General features: G+C 48.4%; 1 protein-coding gene across 2 annotated transcripts in view; it reads right to left on the reverse strand.

Moving 5' to 3' along the window:
* The window catches only part of UBE4B (ubiquitination factor E4B), a 129,141-nt gene that overhangs the window by 38,341 nt on the left and 73,880 nt on the right, over window positions 1–16,920 (reverse strand). Inside the window, exons 8-12 of one of the 2 annotated variants that reach the window (XM_008265943.5) lie at window positions 16,446–16,598; window positions 9,821–9,962; window positions 8,778–8,878; window positions 5,705–5,819; window positions 1,725–1,808 (exon numbers count right to left, since the gene is read on the reverse strand). In XM_008265943.5, the coding sequence (XP_008264165.3) occupies window positions 1,725–1,808; window positions 5,705–5,819; window positions 8,778–8,878; window positions 9,821–9,962; window positions 16,446–16,598 (595 nt within the window). The remainder of the gene's footprint in view (window positions 1–1,724; window positions 1,809–5,704; window positions 5,820–8,777; window positions 8,879–9,820; window positions 9,963–16,445; window positions 16,599–16,920) is intronic. The other variant, XM_017346595.4, reaches the window with a different exon arrangement.

The following is a 16,920-nucleotide window of genomic DNA, read 5'->3' on the forward strand; positions in this document are numbered from 1 at the left end:
AATACTGACGCAATAATTTGGGCTCACTAAAATATTCCACCACTGAACTCAATCAGATTATTCTACTTGCTTTTCTGTCTGCCACAGACAGAACAATGTGTACGGATTAACAGAACTTATTAGGGACCGGCGCCGCAGCTCACTAGGCTAATCCTCCACCTTGCGGCACCGGCACACCGGGTTCTAGTCCCGGTTGGGGCACCGGATTCTGTCCCGGTTGCCCCTCTTCCAGGCCAGCTCTCTGCTGTGGCCCGGGAGTGCAGTGGAGGATAGCCCAAGTCCTTGGGCCCTGCACCGCATGGGAGACCAGGAGAAGCACCTGGCACCTGCCTTCGGATCAGTGCGGTGCGCCAGCCGCGGCGGCCATTGGAGGGTGAACCAACAGCAAAGGAAGACCTTTCTCTCTGTCTCTCTCTCTCACTGTCCACTCTGCCTGTCAAAAAAAAAAAAAAAAAAAAAAAAAAAAAAAAAAAAAGTGGAATCACGCCACTGTTTCGCTGTGCTTTGATTTCTCAGTAGAGAGTGACCATGCCTCGCTAGCTCCTGTGCTCCCAGTGCTGGCCTGGAACAGGTCTTCAGGAAGTAATGAATTTATGGTACAACAGAATCAAATCACCAGAATGAATAAGAGGAATAGAGTGAAAATTTATGGTAATAAAAATTGAACCACAGCTTCAATCTACACAAGATTCTGTTTATGTAAGGAGTAAACTAATTTTATGTTTTGGTATTTGTTTTTTCCCTTACACGTCTTGAATGAAAAATATTCTATAATAAGTCAAAATATTTTTTTCCAGCCGGCGCCGTGGCTCAATAGGCTAATCCTCCACCTTGCGGCGCCGGCACACCGGGTTCTAGTCCCGGTTGGGGCGCCGGATTCTGTCCCGGTTGCCCCTCTTCCAGGCCAGCTCTCTGCTGTGGCCAGGGAGTGCAGTGGAGGATGGCCCAGGTGCTTGGGCCCTGCACCCCATGGGAGACCAGGAAAAGCACCTGGCTCCTGGCTCCTGCCATCGGATCAGCGCGGTGCGCCGGCTGCAGCGGCGGCCATTGGAGGGTGAACCAACGGCAAAGGAAGACCTTTCTCTCTCTGTCTCTCTCTCTCACTGTCCACTCTATCAAAAAAAAAAAAAAAAAAAATTTTTTTTTCCTCAAATTTCAAAAGAACAGAAAAGAGCCTCATCATTCCACACCAGGGTTTTCCCAGCAGTCAAGCCCCACCCCGAGAAGCTGGCCCAAGGTCCCGTCTACACTGATACTTGCTCTACATGCCTCACAGAGCTAAGCAGATTCCCAAGGCTGCAGGCTTTCCTTGGGAAACAGGGAGTGACTCTGAGATTCTGTGTACAATGAAAGTACATTATTTTTCTCAGTAAAACTTTAGCTTATAGTTGCATTTCTAATATTTTTTAATAACACAATTCCATCCCACATAACAGTCCGCTCACTGTTGGGAGCGGTGGAGGAACTCCACTGATCATCTTCCCAGAGCCGCACCGCGGTGAAGCCCGTTTCAATGATGTGGAGTGCCGGGGACGTGAACTAGCTGTGCTAACGCTGCTTTCTCTGAGACCAGACCGCACACCCTCCCTGCACGGCCAACACAGCGATTTCATGTTTAATTTGAATATGAGGTTGATCACGGACCTGAAAGAAAAGCGTATGTTAAAATAATCTGAAAGAAAAACATTTACTGAATAGGTTATAGAAAAAGAACAAAGATTTACCATGAGGGGGTATTTAAAGTAGTCGTTATCGAGGGAGCACTCTTTGGCAGCAAGAGCCAGGCCTTGCAAAATGGGGATAAAGATCTATAAGAAAAAAAAAAATCAGAAAGTTAAGTTTAAGAAAAATTCAAGAGTGGGAATCATTGTTAATGAAGGCGCTACAGCTGAATGTCCAGACACTTTTGCCCTCTCCCTAGGAACAGCTCTCTTGCACTAGAATTCAACTGTGGTTTTGCCCTGTCCTTTCACAGAATTCTACCCATAAGGTAATGCAGCCGCTTCCCAGACGTGAGGACACACAGGTGAATCCTGGTGCTCTGGCACTCCTTCCAGAGAGTCGGCAGAAATGCACGTATGTGGAGCGGCTGAAGGATGCACCGGGGTCTTGGCTCTAGTCACCTCAACCCTGCACATCCCTGCAACTAACACACTCTTGATTACCAGGAAAGAAGCTACATTAAATACCCCAACACTTTCTCATCTCTATCAATACTTTTAAAAAGTCTGTCTCTGTTCATTTTGACAAAAATAAGGACAAATAATGGACATTATCGCTATTAAGTTTAATTTCGAACAAAAAACACAACAGGAAATTGCTGAGGTTGAAAAAGAAGGATTTAGTTGGAACACCGTACCTCCACACATAATGTGTGCAGTCAACAAGTCATTAGTTGGATACTAGAGCTTTAGGGCGCTCAAATTTACTTGTGCAAGTTGACCATTAATACCAGGTAACACTGCAAGAGCTGCTCAGCACAGCTCCCACTCCGATTTCCCAATGCAATCACTCGTCAGCGTATTTAGGGGAGTTGCTTGGGATTCAAGACTAATCACGCTAAGTAGAAGACGCGGCCATCTGAATGCCAGCGCGCTGCAAAGGGAGCAGACCAGAGTCACAGGAAACCTGGAAAATTCCCTTTCCTACTCCCTTCATCCCATCACACCGACAGCTTCCTGTTTAAAGAGCACAGGACCAAAAAGGGCGCCCTGGATGACATGGTGTCCAGGAGCATTCTGAGTCGCCAGCACGGCTCTGGGGCAGACCATGCTTGCTTGTGACTCAACTACTCGGGGTAGAGGCAGTGTGCTTTCATAAGCTCACTCAAACTGGAGAAGTAATATTCTGGTGTGCGGTAGGGAATGCCGCGGCTGTAATCAAGCAGAAAAGACAAACACAAGTTCCAGAATCCCCAAATTAAATTTCATAATTGGTCATCTAGGAAAACCTCCAAACATTATCTTCAAGAATGTTATAAATAAGACATCTTCAATCTTTCAGGTTATCCTCTTGTGCAAATAAGGTTTAATTTATAATAAACAAAATGAATCTTGATGTGAATGGAAGGGGAGAGGGAGTGGGAAAGGGGAGGGTTGCGGGTGGGAGTCATTGTAATCCATAAACTGTACTTTGGAAATTTATATTCATTAGTAAAATTAAAAAAAATTATAATAAACATACAAAATATTACTAAATACAATATTTTTCAAGGAGTCAGACGTATTATTTCTGTGACCAACATACTTTAAATAATTCATTTATTTTCAAATAAATACCTCCCAGCACCAATAATAATGCCGAAAGTATTCAGTTTTAAACCTAAATGCTAGCTGCTACTTATCTAGGAACTTCACAAATCTTAAAGGCACAAATTTCAAAAAAGACTTAGTAATTTCCTTTGCCACCCTGTAAAGACAGAAAGATAAAACACTAGTTTTCAATTCAGCAGCTCCATCACATTCATCGTTCCTCTGTGGATAAAACACAAGATAGCAAAAAGAGGAAACAACGGGCATTCAAGACTGAGCGGTGAGAAGTCGGAATTCTGTGCCTAAAACAACGGGGTCTGTGGTGGGGCAGGCACAAGCACCTGCTACAGGCCGCTGTGCTGTACTCTTGAACGTGGTGAGTCTGATACTATGCAAGTTTCACCTCGATTCATGTTAACCGCAGGGGTGACTTCCTAACTCATATTGGTTATGATAACACGGATTTTCTACTGTTAAAACCACTCTGGTGGCCGGCGCCGCGGCTCACTAGGCTAATCCTCCGCCTAGCGGCGCCGGCACACCGGGTTCTAGTCCCGGTTGGGGCGCCGGATTCTGTCCCGGCTGCCCCTCTTCCAGGCCAGCTCTCTGCTGTGGCCCGGGAGTGCAGTGGAGGATGGCCCAGGTGCTTGGGCCCTGCACCCCATGGGAGACCAGGAAAAGCACCTGGCTCCTGGCTCCTGCCATCGGATCAGCGCGGTGCGCCGGCCGCAGCGCGCCAGCCGCGGCGGCCATTGGAGGGTGAACCAACGGCAAAAGGAAGACCTTTCTCTCTGTCTCTCTCTCTCACTGTCCACTCTGCCTGTCAAAAAAAAATAAATAAATAAAAATAAAAAAATAAAAATAAAAAAAAACCACTCTGGGTTCCTCACATAATGTCTTTTTGAAAAGGGAAAGTATTCTAATTAAGGCCCACTATTGCACAGTGCTTCACTTAAAACTCCAAAGACATTCATTTTTCAGAATTCATTTAGTTTAAAAAAAAAAGATTTATTTATTCATTTGCAAGTCAGAAAGGGGAGTGGGGGATGGCAGAGAGATTCCATGTACTGGCTCACTCCTCAAATGGCCAAGGTTGGGTCAGGCCAAAGTCAGGACCTGGAAGTCTATCAGGGTCTTCCAGGAATGGCAGGGGTCCAAGCACTTGGGTCATCTTCCAATGCTTTCCCAGGTGCATTAGCAGGGAGCTGGATCAGATGTGTGGCAGCTGGGCTTTAAATCGATGCTCATACAGGATGCTGTTGTCACAGGTGGAGTTTTAACCTGCTGTACCACAGAGCTGGCCCGACCTTTCTTCTTTAGAAAGAGTAAGTAAGGGGCTGCATTGTGCCAGTGCCTGCATCACAGCATCCCACTGAGCGCCAGTTTCAGCCCCGGCTGCCATGCTTCTGATCCAGCTCCCTACTGATGCGCCCGGAAAAGCAGCTAAAGATGGCCCAAATGCTCGGGCCCCTACCACCCACACGGGAGACCCAGAAGGGAGTTCAAGGCTCTTGGCTTAAGCCTGGCCCAACCCTGGCTGTTTTGGTCATTTCGGGGATGAACCAGTGGATGAAAGATCTCTGCCTTCTGAGTAAATCTTTAAAACAAACAAACAAAAAATGGTGACTCACTTAGGCTGCCTTTGATATTCCTGTAAGTCAACCAGATCATCATTTACTCTAAGTAGGTAATGAATACCAGACAGATCACATGACACTGACTGGAATTTCTATTCTGGAATCCTGGATTCCTCTGCTACAAATATTTTAGAGACTGCTAAAAATATAATTCCCAAGGAAACAAAGGTCTTCACATTTATTAGTTATGAATGCTATGAGGTATAAAATAAACAAAAGGAATCGCACCAATTAGAGCTACTATCCTTGCTTCTAGTCATAGGCAAAGAAATGATGGTACAGCAAACGTGAGGAGTATTTTGTAAGTCCTGTGCTCACAAAGGGAAACCCGAGGCAACAGGGCTTCAGTTACAACACAGGGCCACAAAAGAGCCAACAAGATTTTCAGGGCAAAGTCCCGCCTTGAAAGAAACCTTTCTGAGCAGGTATGTGGGGAAGAGCCAGCTGCCCTTCCCGGTTTACTGGTCAGAGGACAGTGAGCCCAGCTCCGTGCACACCGCTGTTGCACTGCTTTGGTCGCTAATTAATCTTCTCACATCTCTCATGAAGCCTTATGCTGGTTGTGTTCCTGGGTTAGAAGCGCCATGGAATCAGGCACAGGGCCTCCCGTGCTTTCTCTTATTCTCCAAAGCACATCTACAGAGCTTGTCCACAGACCGGATGCTTGAGGGAGCGGCTGAGACGGGCACATGTTTGAACAATGCAGCTGTCACTCTGATTTCCGTAAAGACGGCACCTGAGCTTGGTCTTCCGGCACACCACACACCCACGTTCCCACTACGGCGTGTTCAGAAGCTGGGCAGACCCTCGACCTACCTGCTTGAACACTTCTTCATCCTGGTGCGTGGTTCTCACCAGCTCTTGAATGAAGCCGTAGGGGAGATTCCTACACAGCATGTACGGCACTAGGAAGGACGGCTGCTGCAGGGACCTGCGGACCCCCAGAGGCCGGGGCCGTGTAAGGACGGAAGCACAGGGACGTCACGTCAGCAACACTGCCCAGCCCAAAGCCAACCTGAAGCCTCCCCGGCATCTGCACAATGGTTCCAAGCAAGAGTCAACCTTTCTTGGCATCAGTGATCATTTCTTGGCCTTTAAATGAAAATATGTACAGGAAGTTTTTTCTATACAGAGCCCATTAAAAATGAAGTATTCCATATTTCCTTCATCAGTTTATGCCTCATCCAAATCAGGGAAAAAAGATTAGCTGTGGTCTTTTTAAAACTTTTAATTTTGGCCAGCACCATGGCTCACTTGGCTAATCCTCTGCCTGCAGTGCCAGCACGCCGGGTTCTAGTCCTGGCTGGGGCACCCAGGTACTAGTCCCTGTCGCTCCTCGTCTAGTTCAGCTCTCTGCTGTGGCCCGGTAGGGCAGTGGAGGATGGCCCAAGTGCTTGGGTCCCTGCACCCACATGGGAGACCAGGAGGAAGTACCCGGCTCCTGGTTTCAGACTGGCACAGCGCCAGCCGTAGAGGCCATTAGGGGAGTGAACCAACGGAAGGAAGAGCTTTCTCTCTGTCTCTCCCTGTCTATAACTCTACCTGTCAAAAAAAAACAAACAAACAAACAAAAAAAAAACTTCTAATTTTGGGGGCCAGCACCATGGCTCACTTGGTTAATCCTCTGCCTACGGCTCTGGCATCCCATATGGGCGCCAGGTTCTAGTCCCGGTTGCTCCTCTTTCAGTCCAGCTCTCTGCTGTGGCCTGGGAGGGCAGTGGAGGATGGCCCAAACCCTCGGGCCCCTGCACCTACATGGGAGACCTGAATAAGCTCCTGGCTCCTGGCTTCCGAGTGGCTCAGTTCCAGGCACTGCATCCATGTGAGAAGTGAACCAGTGGATGGAAGACCTTTCTGTCTATAACTCTACCTCTCAAACAAAACAAAACAAAACAAAAAAAGGCTTATTTCTTTGAAAGACAAAGTGGCAGAGAGAAAGGGAGAGAGAGAGAGTGGTCTTCCATCTGCTGGTTCACTCCCCAAATGGCTGCAACTGCCACGGCTGAGTCAGGCTGGAGCCAGGAGCCTGGAGCTCCATTTGGGTCTCCCACGTGGGTGCACCTGGGCCGTCCTCTGCTGCCTCCCAGGCACATTAGCAGGGAGCTCTCTGGAAGTAGAGCAAACCAAGACTTGAGCCAGCACCCACATGGGATGCCGACATCACACGCAGCTGTGCCATGTCTGTCCCTAGTCTGAAACACTTTAAAAGCTTTAGTACATGTATATAATTTTTCTCATCTCTATAAAAGTTCTGAAACATACAGTTATGGTATAGAAAGTAATCTAAGACCAACCAGAATGAAGAAATGTGGCCATGTCATCTTTCCTTTAGCTATTTTTGCACAGCTTTATGGGACTCTCAGAAACAAATATAAACAAGTATATCACTTTGGGTGATTCCAAAATTCCGCATTCCACCACCATTCTTTAGTACTGAGTAACAGGGCCGGCGCCGCGGCTCACTAGGCTAATCCTCCGCCTAGCGGCGCTGGCACACCGGGTTCTAGTCCCGGTTGCCCCTCTTCCAGGCCAGCCCTCTGCTGTGGCCAGGGAGTGCAGTGGAGGATGGCCCAAGTGCTTGGGCCCTGCACCCCATGGGAGACCAGGAGAAGCACCTGGCTCCTGGCTCCTGCCATCGGATCAGTGCGGTGCGCCAGCCGCAGCGGGCCGGCCGCGGCGGCCATTGGAGGGTGAACCAACGGCAAAGGAAGACCTTTCTCTCTGTCTCTCTCTCTCTCACTGTTCACTCTGCCTGTCAAAAAACAACAACAACAACAACAACAACAACAACAAAAACCAGTACTGAGTAACAGAAATTGTGCCACCTGTGGAAAGTGAGGAACCAGTGTTCCCTCAAGGACCTCCATGCCCTTCAAGCAGCTGCACTTAAAGTAATTGCTAATTTTCAGCAATGATGTCCATATATTTCTTTTATTTTTCAAAAGAACTATTTATTTGAGGGGCCGGTGCTGTGGCACAGCGGGTTAATGCCCTGGCCTGAAGCACCTGCATCCCATATGAATACTGGTTCGAGACCCAGCTGCTTCACTTCTGATCCAGCTCTCTGCTATGGCTTGGGAAAGCAGTAGAAGATGGCTGAAGTCCTTGGGCTCCTATACCTGTGTGGGAGACCCAAAGAGGCTCCTGGCTTCAGTTGGGCACAGCTTTGCCGCTGCGGCCAAATGGAGGGTGAACCATCAAATGGTAGCCTCCCCCACCCCCCGCTTCTCCTCTCTGTGTAACTCTGACATTCAAATAAATAAATAAATCTTTAAAAAAAAAAAAGATCTACTTATTTGAAAGGCAGAGAGAGAAGTGGAGAGAGAGAGATTGAGAGAAAGAGAAAGGTTCCATCCACTGGTTCATTCCCTAAATGGCCACAATGGCCAGAGCTGCGCTGATCTGAAGCCAGAACCAGGAGCCTCTTCCAGGTCTCCTATGTGGGTGAAGGGGCCCACGGATTTGGACCATCCTCTACTGCTACCCCAGGCCATAGAAGGGAGCTGGATTCGAGGTGGAGCAGCTGGGACTTGACCAGTGCCCATACTAGATGCCAGCACTTCAGGTGGCAGTTTTACCTGCTATGCCACAGTGCTGACACCCACATAGTTCATCAATAGTCCGTTTCAAAAAGCATACAGCACCCTTAAAATACACCTGAATTTATGTTTAAAAATTGCTTTGTACTACTTTAGAAGCTGAGGTAGAGTTTCATTTTCACAGTATTTTAGAAGAAAGGAACCTCAGCGCTTAACTAACACACCCCTCCACTTTACAAGCAAGGAAGGGATTTATCCCCGGTGGCGCAAAGTGGCTGGACCACCTGATATCCACGGATGGACAGAGTCTGCTCCCTGCAAAGCTGCGTGCACCGAACAGTTCCCCATACCTGGGCTGCGTGAGGGAGCCCTGCAGGACCAGCGCAGTGTGGGAGATGCACTGTGAGCGGACGTTGCTCAGGAGCTGGCTGACCGCGGGCTGGCTGCACATCTGCAAAGGAGAGGGGCGGTCAGGGACACAGCACACAAATCATCTCTCGACTGCAAACTGGGAGGAGCCAGAAAAGGTCAAGCGCACAAACGGCACGCTCTGCTCTTCCTTTATTCCTCCCAGGGCGGGGCCCCTGCTGCTGAAACCGCAGTCTGGGAGGAGCGCGGAAGCCCCGGAGACGTGTGTGCGTCTGCTCCTGCTAAGGGTGTCCACTCCAAAGAGGCCTTTCACAAACAGCAAACCAAAGGCTGTTGGACAACTGGACTCCTTCCTACTGTGAAACTGTGACCAGGAAGTGCAGGAGATAAAAAACACTGAAGTCAGACAGCACGCAGTGTCACTCAGGCAGCCCCGCAGGTTAAACCCAGGTTATGATATTATGATATATGAATGCAGCTTCCCGAGTTTCAGTTCAGCCTTGGAACTTGTTACGTGATTCTGGACAATTACAACATCGCTCTCACGTTTATTTGCTTATCTATATAATGGAACAAACAGCACCTGTCTTGTATTGGGTTCCAACTGGACTAATTAAACACTGTGAGAATTCAAGCTAAGGGAGACTCCCCATAGCTCCTCGCAGTCGACAGTCACTCTGTAACGTGATGGTAAGGGTTATGACAATCAAAAGTTATTGGGGCCATCAAAATCGTGGTTGGCACCCAACTGCAGGTATGGTGAAGAGAAAGGACTCTGAGGCCAGGCCACCTGGGTTCACTTTTTGACCTCACCCCTCACCCCTCTCCGCTCTACTGGGGTGTGAGTTCCAAGGGGGCAGGGATCTTTCTTGTTCATTAAGACACCCCAAGTTCCTAGGATAATATGGGGCACAGAGTAGTTGCTCAGACAACACAAATCCATGTTCTTCAGGGGTGGAGAGAAGACCATTTACCAAACAAATAGTCTGGGTCTGGGGGGGGGGGGGAATTGGCTTCGTATTACCTTTGGTGCTTTTTTTTCCTCTATTCCAACTCGGTCAAAACACTCAATGAGGTAGTTCAGCATATCGGTCTCTTTGCAGGTTTCAATGGTAAAATGGTCACTGTAGGAATCCCAACTGCTTGCTCCACCAGAGGCTCCCAAACTTTGGAGAAGAAGGAAAAAACCAGCTGACTCGCCAGCTCTCGCTGAGGCCCCTTTGTCATTGCATTTGCAGCAGAAAGCCTGTTAGGACCCCTGCACCCACGACACAGCACAAACGCTCATGCAGCCCGCACTGGAGCCGACTGCTCGTCCGCCTGTTCCACGCCCCAGAACAGTCACTTCTGCCAGACGTGTTATAGACCTAAGAAGGGAGTCTGATCTCAGTAGGGACGACACCTTATAAATGCAGGACTAAGAACGGCTACCACGCATGAAGCCGCTGACAGGATGTGCCTTGTGTGTACACCACACTGACAGTGTCACTCAGGCAGCCCCGCAGGTTAAACCCATATTATGATACTGCTGTAAGTCAACTCTTTAGGAGAGAAGTTTATAAGCGACTCACAAATTATCCCTCATCCTCGTGGCTTCTAGGAGATTTCAAAAGCCACCTTCTAGCATTTGGCAAAAGGATTAGAGTTTAAGAAGAACATCCAGTTAATGCTATCCACAGAAACATTTCCAAAACTGTTTCTTTGCTTTGTGAAAAAGCAAAGCACTCTGGCTAAAACAATGCCCCTGTAACAGGAAAAACCAGACCCGGCTCTAGTCCCGGCTTCACTGCTTGTTACCCAAGCCCACAGCCTGTGCCTCACCTGTGGGGAGGCTTCCATGAAATCCTGAGCAAGCACTCTGGGGAATATGAGCAGGTGACAACAGGAAACACTGCTGTTATTAGTCATAACTATTCTCTGAGACAGAACCCAAAGATATTCTCAAGGGTTACGTTTGAGGAAATTTAAACTCAATCACTGACAGGTCATATACCAGATCTGGTGTTTAATTTGCAGACTTAACTGGTATACACAAAAGATATGAAGAAATTAATCACGACACAGAAAGCAGCTGAGAGTTTAAAATGAAGAGGAAGTGAAAACGTAATCTCAGTTTGAAAAAATCCCAAGTGAAGATGCTAGAAGGGGGTAAGAACACGAGCAGCTTGAAGCACCTGCTGGCTTCCACCTGGGGCAGACAATACAGGACCAAGGGCCTGCGCTGTGGCTGCTGCTTGTGGTGCCAGCATCCCACATGAGCACCAGTTTGCGTTCCAGCTGTCCCATTTCCAATCTAGCTTCCTGCCAATGTGCCTCGGAAAGCAATGGAAGCCGGCCCAAGTAATGGTGGGAGACCTGGATGGAGCTCCTGGCTCCTGGTTTCTGCTTGACCATTGCAGCCATTTGGGAAGTGACCCATCAGATAGAACACCTCTCTCTCTTTCTCTCCCTCTCTCTGGAACTCTGCCTTTCAATTAAATAAACCTTAGAAAAACCACATTGCTTGAGAAGTTAACAAAAAAATAATAAACTAAACTAAAAGAACTGAGAAGAATTGAGAGATCGGCATGTTATACACACAGACAGATCCACGTAACTCATTCTGGAATACATACATAACTGACCTTAGAATTTCAGGAAAAATACAATTAACCTTGAAGTGAAATTGTGATATGAAGGCATTTCAGTAAAGAAGGTGAAAACAGCACAAACTTTAAATTCTAGGCTTTCAGCCCAGAGCCTCGTAAGTTTCAGCTCCTATGACCTAAAATCTGGGTCTGCAAGGAGGGGACGGAGCAGGCGAGGCTGTGGGGCACTCACAGGAGTAAGGCCGCCGACTCCCAGCCACCTGGGCAGGTTAACTGAGCCAACCACAAAGCAGCTCACCAACATGGGAAGGAAATCCTACAAAAACAAAATGCTCATGTCTGATAGTTTTTGGTACACTGTGCTAATTAATGGTAGGATCTGGTATCTGCTAGTTGGTCTGACAACAGAAAGCTCAGAAAAAGCAACACATGGATAACAAAACGACAAATAAGAGAGGGAAACAGAGACAGTCTACCTGCAGCGCGCTGTGTTTCAAGCTGACTCTTCCCCTGACGTTACTGTCTCCTGACTATATTCACGGCACTTCCCAAACGTGAACTCTGATCATGCAGGCTTCTATCTGTGCATCGCTGAGGCTAACTTTCCTCTGAGCAGTTCTCGTAGATAACAATGAAAATATATCATCTGCTTGTTTAGAATGAAAATTTTAAACTCTACGTTTCCTGGATAATAGGCCCAATATTCCTTGCACTTTTAGATGTCTGAAATGAAAAGTATCTTGTGTTTGACAGCGAGCGGCCCTGACAGCTGCAAGGAGACAGCTGGATGTGGGTCCACAGGCAGCGGAGAAACTCCTTAGAGGGCGCTGCCTCCCGCGACTGCCATTCCTCTGAGTCCATTCTCAGCAAGACGTTCCTTTTAACTTTTCTAATTCCAAATTTGAAGTATGATTTCTTTTTTTATTAAAGATTTATTTATTAGGGTCGGTGCTATGGTGCAGCGGGTTAACGTCCTGGCCTGAAGCGCCGGCATCCCATATGGGCGCCGGTTCAAGACCTGGCTGCTCCATTTCTGATCCAGCTCTCTGCTACGGCCTGGGAAAGAAGTAGAAGATGGCGCAAGTCCTGGGGCCCCCGCACCCGCATGGGGGACCCAGAAGAAGCTCCTGGCTTCAGATTGGCGCAGTTCCGGCCGTCGTGGCCAATTGGGGAGTTTACCAGCAGATGGAAGACCTCTCTCTCTCTGCCTCTCCTCTCTCTGTGTAACTCTGACTTTCAAATAAATAAATATTTTTTAAAAATTAAAATAAATAAAGATTTATTTATTTGAAGGGCCAGTGCTATGGCATAGGAGGTTAAACCTCTGCCTATGGCGCCGGCAGACCATATGGATGCCAGTTCTAGTCCCAGCTGCTCCTCTTTCTGATCCAGCTCTCTGATATGGCCTGGGAAAGTAGTGGAAGATGGACCAAATACTTGGGCCCCTGCACCCGCCTGGGAGACCCAGGGGAAGTGCCTGGCTTCAGACCGGCTCAGCTCCAACCACTGAGGCCATTTGGGGAGTGAACCAGCAGATTTAAGACCTTTCTTTTTGTCTCTCCCTCACTTTGTCTGTGGCTCTAATATAAATGACTCTGAAAGGCAGAGTTACAGAAAAAAAGGGAGACGAGAGAGAGAGAGAAATCTTTTATCCCCAAATGGCCTAATGGCCCTGTGCTTGGCCAGGCCGAAGCCAGAAGCCAGAACTCCATCCAGGTTTCCCACGTGAATGGGTGGATGGCAGGGGCCCACAAACCTAGGCCATCTTCCATTGCTTTCCTGGGCACATTAGCAAGAAGCTGGATGAGAATTAGAGTAGCAAGGACTAGAACAGACACTCACATGGGATGCTGGCATGCAGACAGTGGCTCAACCCACTGCAGCACAATGCTGGCCCCATGTTCCTTTTAATTTTCCTTAAATTCAAACCCCTCACTGTCACTTGAAATATTTTTCAAAGTATTTCACTAAGACATGAAAAGCAACAATGTTTGTAGAAGACTTTATCTTATGCCAGGCAATACATCAGAAGGCACTCAGAATATATTAGATGGCAGATGTTAAGGTGCCCACATCCCATAGTGGAGAGTCTGGGTTCAATTCCTGACCTTCGCTCCTGACTCCAGCTGTCTGCTAACACAGACTGTGTAAGGCTACAGCAGTGATGGCTCCAATAATTGGGTTCTTGCCATTCACAGGGAGACCTGGATTGAGTCTCTGCCTCCTGGCTTTGGTCCTCAGCCCAGAGTCATTACAGGCATTTGGGGAGTCGGCCAGTGGGTGCGTCCTCTCTGTCTGACTGCATCTCTGGCTCTTAATTAATTATTAAAAAAATAGAGAATTTTCAAAGGTAAAAGAGTTTGGTGTATTTTAGTGATAATCGGTAACGTACCAAACAGCCAGATGACTTTCAAGATAAAGAAGCAGGAGTGGGAGGTGGATGAAATAAAACTAAATAGGAGGGGCTGGCACTGTGGCATAGCAGGTAAAGCCACCACCCGCAGTGCCGGCATCCCATATGGGTGTTGGTTCGAGTCCCGGCTTCTCCACTTCCAGCTCTCTGCTATGTCCTGGGAAAGCAGTGGAAGATGGCTCAAGTCCTTGGGTCCCTGCACCTGCATGGGAGACCTGGAAGAAGCTCCTGGCTCCTGGCTTCGCATCCGCGCAGCTCCAGCCGTTGCGCCCAATTGGGGAGTGAAGCAGTGAATGGAAGACCTCTCCCCCTCCCTTTCTCCTTCTCACTCTTTCAAATAAATAAATAAATCTTTAAAAATAAATAAATAAAACCAAATAGGAATTTTTTAAAAAAATGAGAATGTAGAATAAGCCCCAAATAATAGGACCCACCCTAAACATGCCAAAGGAACTCAGAACCATAGCATGGAGAGTGGCCAGGCTCACCAAAGCTCAGCCCAAGTGTCAATGGTCAAAGTTGACTTATGGGGATTTTTTAGATTCAAAGTGAAAGAGTTGGATTTGAATTTTGAAGGCCATTCTGAAGGAGTGATGCATAATTTATATGTATAAATTTATACTATCAATAAACCTCTAAAATATTTAAAGTAGCTCTTCATTTTTCCTCAAAAACTTTTTAAAAATTCATGATGCTTTTACAACTGCAATATGCTGAAATCTTAGAAACATATCACAGTGAAGTCCTAAGAGGATCTAAAAAATTATACCTCCCTCTTGGAGAGGATGTGAACTGCCTTTTGATGCCTCCATCAGCAGTCCCACTTAATCGTGTAATGCACCTAATCAAAAAGCAGCTTGGGGGTCCACATAGTGGCACAGCAGGTTAGGCTGCCCTTTGGGACACACACATCTTGTACACTGGCTCCAGTCTGTGTTCCGTCCCAGCCACGCTGCCTCCGCCCAGCTCCCTGCTGATGTGTGTGGCAAACAGCAGAAGATGGCATTAAGTCCCTGCCACCTGGCTTCAGTGTGGCCATCTGGAGAGTGAACCATTACATGGAAGATTCTCTCTCCTGTCACTCTGCCTTCCAAATACATTTTTAAAAGTCTTAACAACAGAAGAAACATAGCTCAATCCTCTGAAAACACGATGAAACGACTCATGGGGAGGTAACGCCGTCCCACGAGCGCAGACTGAATCCCATTTACACCCCAGACAACCTGCTTCCCAAAGGGACTCTGCTGCAGCTCCCCCCCTCTACTAACTTCTCAACGGCAGCCTGGAAATCCTGCTTTTCGCAATGTGAGGCAGTCAGACTTGTGCAGGTTCAAGTTCCATAAACTCATTCAAGAGATGCATGCCAAGCACCACCGGAGGCCCCGGGGCACAGCACTGAATCAAACGGACGGAGGCCTTGTAGATGTGGCCGTTACACTGAGGGGAGTGGCAGTTAAAAACCAACTAGGTGCGTGCTATGGAGCCAAATACCTGCAGCGCACAGCAGAGGGAGGGGGCACATCGTGTTTAATGTGATGAGGTCAGGGGTCAGGGTCAGTGACCCTCTGATGAGACAGTATGCACACAACACACAGAGGTGAGGGGAGATGTCCAGGGAGGGAGGGGGGAAGAAGGGTGAACTCTGTAGTGGAAGAGACCAAGCTTTGCCAGGGGTGGAGACGGGCTCCTCAGGAGGAGGCCTGCTGACTTAGCAGAACTCCCGCTGCGTGAAGAGACACGCCCACCTCTGGGATCCGTCCTGGAGAAGCAGTGACGGAATGTCCAGCGACTCCCTGCACGGCTCCCTCCTCTATCCTGCAAGCCTTCTCCTGAATTCCGCCCAGCTCAGCGCCGTGCACCTGACGGCTCCTGCAGTCTCTCGATCCTCGGCAGTTATTTGAACGGTGCGGGCAGAAGCTTTGACTTGGTGCAGAGGAAACTTCCAATTAGGAACCAAAGTGTTCAGCAGTGAGTCGGGCATTAGAAAGAAAGTGCTAGTGCACTTTCTTACTCCAAGTCACCTAGAAAACCCTAGTAGCACTTTTCACTCTGTCTTCGGGGGTGCACATGTGGCAGCATCAGGAACCCTGCGTCAGCCTCTGCCGCCCTCCCGAAGGCTCCTTTACACGGAGTCTGGCTTCACTGAGGTCAAGAAGGTGCTCAGAGAAATTCAGGGTTAGAAGCGAAAGCAGGATCCCTGTTCCCTCAGACGGAATGTCCTTCACGGGATCTGCTTCTCTCTCCCCTCTCCCGCTCACACACACCCCAGGTCCCAGCCCTCTGCCATCCTCCACAGCAGTAACCCTTGCAGCTGCATTTCGGAAAGCAGTGGATGACTCACAGGAACACTCTCACAACGGACAAAGGAAGAGTTCCAGACCTAGAGGCGGGGGAACTGAGTGATGATTTAGTTTGCTTTCAGGTTTGTAGTAAACAATGACACATACAGTTGTCTTCCACACTTACCAGACAACAGCAATGACAATGTGCCACGTGCCCCTTTATCACGAGAAGGTCCTGACACTTACACACTGCCTAGCCCCCCACTTGACCCTCTCCTGCCTGCAGTCAAAGCGCACCCTCATTAGGGCTCACAAGTTAGTTCGTAAGCACTATGCACATGCAGGGTGAGCCGGCACTCCTGATACCTGGACCCAAACTGGACACAAGAAACATCATCACCACCACCACCACCTTCATCATCATCATCACCATCATCATCATCATCCTCTTCATCTTCTTCATCACTACTGTCCCCAGCAAGTGCGAGGAAGAGGAAGGAGAAGGGATTGTCGTACACACTACCTCACAACAGAAAGCAAAAAAGGCAGTCAGGGCAAAGGAGAAACAAGACGCGGAGAGCTTTCGCAGCCGCTGTCTTCTTACGGAAACCTTCCCCAGAAGCTTCGTCCACTGCCATGCAGAAGCACAGAGGGACATCTGAAAGGAGGGGCCGCCTTCGTGGAACTCTGCTTCTTTCTAAGAGGCGGAAGTGACATGCAACCAAAATCAAAGTGTCAAGGCAGCAGCGCCACTCAGCAGAAGCAAAAGGCGCCGGGCCCAGATGTGCCCCCCAGCTCCCCGCTCTGATGGTGTTTTAGCCACCAATGGCACCAGCACAGA

Source organism: Oryctolagus cuniculus, chromosome 7 (assembly GCF_051225735.1).
Source record: "Oryctolagus cuniculus isolate XC-2025 breed Fujian yellow rabbit chromosome 7, ASM5122573v1, whole genome shotgun sequence".
Lineage (NCBI taxonomy): Eukaryota > Metazoa > Chordata > Mammalia > Lagomorpha > Leporidae > Oryctolagus > Oryctolagus cuniculus.